The 8,601-nt window shown below is 36.4% G+C and overlaps 2 protein-coding genes across 2 annotated transcripts; one reads left to right on the forward strand and one right to left on the reverse strand.

Moving 5' to 3' along the window:
- LOC18790172 (lisH domain-containing protein C1711.05) lies at window positions 613-5,529 on the reverse strand. The gene is made up of 7 exons (XM_020566095.1): window positions 5,162-5,529; window positions 4,705-4,763; window positions 3,995-4,035; window positions 3,106-3,824; window positions 2,059-2,148; window positions 1,909-1,970; window positions 613-999 (listed from the first exon to the last, which is right to left on the reverse strand). Exons 1-7 carry the CDS (start codon window positions 5,405-5,407, stop codon window positions 894-896), a joined length of 1,323 nt encoding a protein of 440 aa, XP_020421684.1. The 5' UTR covers window positions 5,408-5,529; the 3' UTR covers window positions 613-893.
- LOC18788702 (60S ribosomal protein L7-2) lies at window positions 5,662-7,363 on the forward strand. Its single transcript, XM_007223692.2, has 6 exons — window positions 5,662-6,015; window positions 6,115-6,212; window positions 6,329-6,386; window positions 6,503-6,582; window positions 6,691-6,793; window positions 6,896-7,363. The coding sequence occupies exons 1-6, from the start codon at window positions 5,833-5,835 to the stop codon at window positions 7,109-7,111; spliced, it is 738 nt and encodes a 245-aa protein (XP_007223754.1). The 5' UTR covers window positions 5,662-5,832; the 3' UTR covers window positions 7,112-7,363.

Genomic DNA, 8,601 nt, shown 5'->3' on the forward strand with positions numbered 1-8,601 from the left:
TATAATATTTTACACTTTATACATTGCATGGTAAGATACATGAATGACTTAGTACCACATAGAGTTCCTACGAGGTTCAAATTTTTCACTATCTTCATCATCTCTATGTGTAGAGTAAGTGTATTGTGAAGAGTAGTCATCAAATGATAAATCCCCAAAATAGTTTTGCATGTAATTGTTAACATACCACCCATATAAATATAAATATTTTAGCATATTATCACAAAAACATAAGTGATATGGTGTTTAAGGTGTTGGAGGAGTAAAATGGAAGGGGTTCATATCCCCTTTGTGCTTTTTTCTCCCCTTTTTCCCTTTTTTTTTTAAATAACTTTTTTTTTTCCTTCACATCGATATTTTCGATATTTTAGCGATATTACACCGATATTTTGACAAAATATTGTTGAAATGTGAGCGAAATTATCGACATCGATATTTTCCGATATTATCGTCGATATTGTCGATATTTATACGATATGTACATTAATATGTTCCGAAATATCCGAGATTCAAAAAAACCGAAATATCCTCGATATGTCCTCGATATTATCGATATTTCAGACTATGCTTGTAACCACGGAAGTTGCAATGAAATACATCGGATCGAGGAGAGAGAAAAAATAACAAATAGAAAGGATTCTTATGACCACCACTAGTTTGAGAAAAAATACAATCAAGGACTGGAGCACACCTTCCATATTTAAGAAGGAAATAAAGAGGCTCATCCCATAAAAAAAAACATTAAGAAAAAACGTGAAAAAACGTGAAGTTCAAAATAAATTATCAACATGTAGAATCCCTCTCATTGAAAACTTGTGCAGAATATAAAAGACGCAGGTTTTCTGCAAGCGAATATTGTTTCTGTAAACTTGCTCCTCAGGAAAGGTTTCCGGTTATTCTTCATCATCATAATTGAACTTGACTGAGTGTGACTGCTGATCAATCTGCCCTCCTCTGTATGACCCACGCTTCTTCTTAGTCTTTTCATGACGAAAATCCCTGCGTAAGAGAGAGATTTAGGTTCTACACATTCAATTGAAAGCATAATTAAGAAAAAAGTGTCTATAGAGCACAATGCATTTTAGTGTGTGCATGCGCATGTAGGTGTTGTGTGTGTGAACAGGACAATCAGCTGAGAACATTTTAATTTACTGAACCCCCTTCCATTCTTCATCCAAGATGATCCCCAAGGATACCATTCCATTATGTATACTAGTGTTTCAGTTAAAGAGACCAATATGGGGGGTTTCTGTTCAAGTGAATAAAGACACAAGCAGCATTTAAACTTAACTTTGATCACAAGTCAGGTAGATGGCCCTTTTTTCACTATGAAATATAACCCCATTCTAAAGCCATCATCTTAGATGATCGATCTCTACCCAATTAACACCCATATAACTGTCAGTCAACCAATAACTTTTGCACAGCTTGACTCCAACTTACATCAAATAACTCTTTCTAACCAATACATTTGAAGCCCTTCACTTAACATGACCACCATCTCAAACAATTCTTCTTCATAATTCATTTTGTCTAGGATTGGTGGCCTCCCCACCTAATCGTAGATATATTGATTGTTAATCTTTTGTCACTCATTCATATATCGCAACTACACTTGGCACAACTCAGTTCAATGGGCATATTGGTTTGACCTTGTCCAGTGATGCGCATTTTTTTATAATTACCCAACATTTTTGTGCCACCAAAAATAGTAGCCCTTGTAGCAATCAAACAACTAGTCAAGTTTCATAGGAGTTTTATAATCATGAAATACTTCGTATCACTACTTTTACTTTATTTGTGCAAAGGGAAAAGTAAGATAATAATTAAAAGAGCATGAAAAACACTTTGAAATACAACAATGTCTTTAGTTAACATTAACAAACAAGTGGCAATCAGTATACACACCTTCCTCTAACTTGCCCAAGAACTTCCTGTGCTTTTGCACCGTAGCCAATCTCTGCACCATCCTGCACAGAATTGAGAGTGAGAAAATTAGTGGACACACAAATAAATACAGGGTGGAAGAAAAAATACAGAAGCCAACCAGTCTCACACCTTTGCCCAGTAAGAATTATCCCGAAGCTTCTCGTCTATGAATTCCACCTCCTCAGCTTTTACCCTTTGAAATGCCTTAAAAGCCGTTGGCTGCAATAACAGCATTTATAAACATTATTTAAACCTTTAAGCTACATCCGTATCGTGCAAAAAGAGAGAATAGAGAAAGGCAACATACATCACTCCAACAACAACATCATCAAGCACTGCATACAAAACCCATGCATACGTATAAAGCACAACAGTTGAGAAGAAAGTTTCACAATAAAAACCTCCTTTGAAATGGCTTAGATCCAAATAAAAACATGAAAAAGGAAAAGTACATTTGACATGCCATGTAGCAACCAGAGTCTCAAAAGAGGCCGCATGAATCACTCACATCTTAAATAGTTAATCGTTACAAAAATCATTAAAAACTTCACTTCCCTAACCATCTTACATTACACTTTCAATAAGACCATCTACATCAAGTCATAAAACCTAGGGACCTTTCAAAACCATAAAATCAATACATTATCAAGTGTTACATGTAAAAGATAACACAAAATATACCAAACTTCCTTCGTCTTAGTGTTACTTGTTATATAATTGGGTGATAGCATATATGGCAGCCCTAAAAAGGGATTCCCAAGGGGACAAACCATTGAAATAGATTTTGTCAAATATACAAGATAGTTGAATGATGGACATAAGGATGTGCTTTTTCTGACCATCAAGGAATCTTGAATAAATATGGATGTGCTTTTTCAATGCAGAAATGATTAGTAAAAATCTAACCCTTCTCAAATTTTGACAACTCCTAACATACCGTCAGGTCATAGTAACCAGGTATTTAAGCATTTTTATGTTAGGAATAGACTGATTTCTTTTAGTCAGATATATTATAAATAAGATCACAGCTTTTACAAATAAATGGTGTTTCACATATAATTCATGTAGCAAATTGGCAAATAAGGAGCAGTAGAAATCCATACAGAGGGGATAAACTTCTAATCTCAAATAGTTCATTAGCATGCTTTCTCATACACGTAAAGATCGAGGAAGTACCTCATCAGAACCATTGTGCTGCTTCTTCATGCTTTTCTTTATCGAAGACTTCTCAGCACTTTTCTCTAGGTTCCCATTTGCCTGGCCATCAAGCTGCGTAACAGAAGCTTTTTGAAACACATCTGGACCAACTTGACCACTTTCCCCTCCACTATCTTTACCAGCATTTTCAGCTTTTCCTAGGGACGCATCACTATTTGCTGGTTGCTCACTTCCCTTGGATGCTTTTAAACTCTCTACCTTTCTGCGCTTGGATTCTTCATCTTCTCTGTTGTCAGCAGGCTGCGAATCATTTCCTTCAGACGCTAATCTTTTTCTTTTCTTGGACCCTTTACTCTCCTTACCGGTAGCATCCACATCTGATATCTTCAAATCATCTTTTGTAGAACTAGTTCCATTTGTATCTCCTATACCAAGCACCTTCACATCCTCACCATCTAGACTTTCAGAAACCAAACCATCTTTCTTTTTCTTCTTACCATTAGGTTTGACACTCTTCTCATCCACTGGAATTTCATCAGCAGTTGATTTACCAATTCCATTTGCATCAACAGAATCAGAACTTGACTTGTTCTTCTTTTTCTTCTTATCCTTTGGTTTCTTCTCCGTCTCAGAATCAGAAGCAAGTGAATCAGAAGCTACCTTAGATTTCTTTTTCTTTTTCTCCATGCAATTCTTTTCAGTCTCCTCCAACAATTTTTCAGGCTCCTTTATGTCTTCTGTGCAGAATTAACAAGTCTAACATAAGAACTTATGTAAAAAATAATAAAGATATAACTATATCCTGCTGATGCACACACATTCACATACGAGAGAGAGAGAGAGAGAGAGAGAGAGAGGATTCTCATTAGATCATGCATATCAAACATATTTATAAATTCATGCATACCTTTCTTCTTCTGGCTGTTGACATTTGTGACTCCATTATTACTACATAACAGAGAAGCACAAGTACAATTAGAATAGCAACTGAAAGTTAATGCTTAACTAAACGCAGCATGAATGAACCACCAAATGCATTGAGTATTATGGTGGTCTTCCAGACAGCATTGAGACTCTTTCCATTGGATTTCATGCCAGTGAGTGTCATCAACAGAATTCTAGGATGTTGAACAAAAAACCTATGATAATCATCTAAATTACGAGCCCCTGACAACTTTTGTTTTAAAGATAATCCTGTAATTTAGAACCACTTAACGAATTAGCAAAATCTATCACAGTAGTGATAACAATTGATGTCATACTATAGAGAACACTACATAATCATCGGATCACAAATAACTATATCAGGAAAGATTAGCATAACAGTACCGATGTTGCTACCTCCACATCGTTGAACTTACAAAAATCAGAAAACAAAAGTTTTAGAAATTTATGCTGCCCAACAAAAACTGTCATCTGGAGTCAAAATACTGAGTCATGCCCTTATTCAGAAAAAAACAAAACAAAACTGACACCCAAAAGGCATGGAAGTGAGTAGATTGAGTAAAGATTTAAAGAATTACTTCCAACTTATTGAAGATGATGTTACAATTGATGACCATCTTGATATAAATTCTTTAAGAGACAAAAAGAAAGTTAAAAGAATTATCAACGTACCACATCAACTTGCAGTACATTTCTTCCAAATCCAGTGAAGATTCCTTCGGTCCACTTTTCTGTAAAAGGGTCAATATCCAATTTTGTAATTCAGTATCAATCAATTTATACTCTCTAATACTTCGTTAACAAATTTCCCAACTCCATCTTCTGGGACAATTATACAAACTCATTACTATTTAATCATAATAGATATGGACCAGCGCAAAAAAAAAACATCATATAGATATGAACTGAACTATATTGGCAACTTAAACCTCTACAATGGAAATAACAGAAGGTCCAAAACAAAACGGAAGGAATGATAAGGAGGAATCCTACAATCATTTAGGTTCTATTTGGTTTTCAAAAATTGTGTCTTTTAGAACTTCAGAGAACGCATCAAAATAAATTCCATTATGCTCTGCATTTTCCTCTGTTTTCTAGGCAACCAAACAGAAAATAGACAGCTGCCCACCTCGATTTGAGCTTCGGACCGGAACTTTTTCAGGGTTTTGGAGAACCCATTGCTCTCCAGGAATCGAGCCACGGCATGGAGGAGTGGACCCTTCTGGCCGGGACTTAGAGTTTGGGTGCTGTCGCTGGAGATATTAGGCTTACTGTGCTTCATATCTTCTAGGTTTGCGAGCTGAACTTGGCGAGGCCTGAAGGCGAGAAGGGTAGGGTTGATAGTGTCCTGCGTGCTTGTTAGGGACTTGGGCATGCGAGGCTTCTGAGCTCTGAGCTTATTTGGAGGGAGAAGGCTCCAACTCCAAGCGAGGGTTTAGGAGGCATTAGGGTTTATTTTGTGGCAGTGAAATTAATATTCGGGCCCGAAATTTCGTAAAATTACGAACACTAACATTTCATTTGTTATTACACGGAGGAGAAGGAGAAAATAATTATTGATATTAAAAAATTATATTTTTCTCAAATTTCGGTAATTGTTAGGTGTCGTCACCTTATTGTTCATAAACATGCATACACTTTTATCTCTTTATACTTATCACACCCGATTATAGTCTCCTAAAACCCTAAATTCTATTTCTTCGCTCCTTCCATTTTACCTCTCTACCTGCAGCCGCACAACACCTCCTTTGTCTTTTAAACTCTTCTTCTTCTTCCTTTCTTCACACCGGTTTTGCAGAGATGGGCGAAGAAGTGAAGGCAGGACCAGTGGTTCCAGAATCAGTGTTGAAGAAGAGAAAGAGAGAGGAGCAATGGGCTCTTGCCAAAAAGCAAGGCCTTGAATCTGCAAAGAAGAAGAACTCGGAAAACCGCAAGTTGATTTACAACCGGGCCAAGCAGTATGCCAAGGAGTATGATGAACAGGTACATATACAATACCCCATCGTTGAATATTGTTCAAACCTTCTTTTTTATTTGTCGGTCTTGAACTTGAGCTTGGTTTTCCTGAAATTTATTTGTCAGCAAAAGGAGTTGATTAGTTTGAAGCGTGAGGCGAAGCTGAAGGGTGGGTTTTATGTCAACCCAGAGGCCAAGCTGTTGTTCATTGTCAGGATTCGTGGGTATGTATGCATTTTGTGACATTGGCTATGGATTCTTCTACTTGGTGTCTCTTTGGTTGAGTGTTTGTTGATTATGATTTTTGTCTTCTTGGGTTTTTATTTTTTGAAACGTTCAGAATCAATGCCATTGACCCAAAAACTAAGAAGATTTTGCAACTTCTGCGTTTGAGACAGGTAACACCTTAATTGAAGTTTCATTTTTCTGAAATGGGTAATTAAATTAGGCTAATTAAAATTCACGTGATAGTTAAATTATCTGATTTTTCATTCCTTTTTTCTGATTGTTGTAGATATTCAATGGTGTCTTCTTGAAAGTAAACAAGGCCACATTGAACATGCTGCATAGGGTTGAACCCTATGTGACTTACGGGTATGCATTTTTCTCTTTTGGAGCTTCATAGACTGGTGATGGTTATTTCCAGGTTTTTTTGTTTATATATTTAGTTTTGCTGTTAATATATTATGCTATGGACTTCAGGTATCCTAATTTGAAGAGTGTCAAAGAACTAATCTACAAGAGGGGTTATGGGAAACTTAACAAACAGAGAACCGCTTTGACTGACAATTCAATTGTTGAACAGGTTTGTTAACAGAGTATATGATTAGTAAATTAAATAATATATGGATCAAGTTTTCCTTGAACACATTTGCATCTATTCACTGACATATTTGTGAAATCACAGGCTTTGGGTAAGTTTGGAATTATCTGCGTGGAGGACCTCATCCATGAGATATTGACTGTTGGACCTCACTTCAAGGAGGCAAATAACTTTCTCTGGCCATTTAAGCTCAAGGCACCCCTGGGTGGTCTAAAGAAGAAGAGAAACCACTATGTCGAAGGTGGTGATGCTGGAAACCGTGAAGATTACATCAACGAGCTCATCAGGAGGATGAATTAGGTTTATGCAAGATATTGATATTTTTGTTTTCGAGATTGAGGTGTTTACTTTCTTTTGTCTTGTCAATCAACTTTATCAGACTTTTAGTTCCCCTATTTCATTGTTAAATTTAAGTCGTGGTATCTTTACAAATGGTTTTCCTTGTCAGTCTTATTGATTTTTCTTACCCTGAAATGGTGTGGGATGCAAATTTCAAAGCACTGGATTCTCCGTATTAGTCATTTGAAACAGTGAAAGCATTTCAATTGATTACTTGCTCTGTTTGCCTACCCTTTTGAATGGTTGATATCGGCATTATACTATGTATGACGTAGCAGTCTTTATTTTAACAGGAGTGGGAGACTATCTGGTTGTTATTGAGTTGGTATGAAATGCTAAGTTTTAGTCTGACCTAATGCTAATGGTCTTTGAGATTGTATGTACTTCTGCAGCTGCATGTTTTATATGACAATTATGGTGAAATGCGTCCAAAAACCGCACGCTTCAGCTGCCCAAGCATATTCTTGCAGCCTCTAATGAGGGATTGGTATTTAGTAGAACTCTTCTTCTGTCAAATTGTCCAATATTCATGACCCTAACGCATTTTAAGCATACGATGCTTCTTGTGGCTTGATGAGCTTAAAAAGTCACAAAATGTACTTATCTTGCCTCTTTAATGACTTGGGTTGCATCTTTTGTCATTCTATAGGTGTTATTTATCTAGTTAGTCATCCAAAGAAAGTGTGTTTTTATATAGGTGTATAATACATCTCCTTTCTTAGGGTTGGCTTTAAAACGTGTAATTCTTTTTTGTTACAATGGAAGGGAATCGAACACTTAACCTAGTCTAATCTTAATCGACCCCATCATTTTCACCTCTTACTCTAATCCAATTTCTACGAGACTATTTTATCCCACACCAATAGCTAAAGCTCCAAGTGTTGAAAATAATTGCATCAATACGACATAATTGGGGGGGGCATGTATTCGAGTTTCCCCACTTTAAGAGCATCTTCTTTTGGATGAATCCAAGGTATCCCCCGTACATAGGCGAGGACTAATCCCTCGAGCCGGGTTGGACCCCCTTTGGGGGGAAAGCTCTCTCAATGATGGCTGCTCCATTTACAGGCTCGAACTCGAGAGCTTGTTTAAGGGGAACAAGCTCCTTACCACTTGAACCACCAACCATTGGCAATATAGTAGCAAACTAACTCTTCAAATTAAAGTTTGTTGACCTATGTGACAATTTGAAAAGGTTTATTGTTACTTTAATAATTTATGCCCCAACATACTCTTCAATTTAATTAATGTCATCTTATGAAAAATAATAAAAATATGAAAACATGTGAAGAATGTGTATGTATTTATTACCTGAAAAGAAAAAGTGTATGTTTTTAACATTTTCAAGGTAGGTTTTGTTTTTTCAAAGTAAAATGAAATGTTTTGAAAACCACTGTCAACTTAGCAGTTCTAAAGAGAGAGAAATAGGTTGCAGCTTTGATGACTGAGTT

This window comes from Prunus persica, chromosome G1 (genome assembly GCF_000346465.2).
Source record: "Prunus persica cultivar Lovell chromosome G1, Prunus_persica_NCBIv2, whole genome shotgun sequence".
Classification (NCBI taxonomy): domain Eukaryota; kingdom Viridiplantae; phylum Streptophyta; class Magnoliopsida; order Rosales; family Rosaceae; genus Prunus; species Prunus persica.

Bases quoted from the DNA above. Each gene is read 5' to 3' on its own strand.
- LOC18790172 (XM_020566095.1), bottom strand. From the start codon at position 5,407: ATGCCCAAGTCCCTAACAAGCACGCAGGACACTATCAACCCTACCCTT. The intron at 3,825-3,994 runs GTATGCATGAAT...AATTCTGCACAG, and splicing joins CAACAGCCAGAAGAAGAAAG to AAGACATAAAGGAGCCTGAA. The intron at 2,149-3,105 runs GTACTTCCTCGA...CTGTTATTGCAG, and splicing joins AGCACAATGGTTCTGATGAG to CCAACGGCTTTTAAGGCATT.
- LOC18788702 (XM_007223692.2), top strand. From the start codon at position 5,833: ATGGGCGAAGAAGTGAAGGCAGGACCAGTGGTTCCAGAATCAGTGTTG. The intron at 6,016-6,114 runs GTACATATACAA...TTTATTTGTCAG, and splicing joins CCAAGGAGTATGATGAACAG to CAAAAGGAGTTGATTAGTTT. The intron at 6,213-6,328 runs GTATGTATGCAT...TGAAACGTTCAG, and splicing joins TTCATTGTCAGGATTCGTGG to AATCAATGCCATTGACCCAA.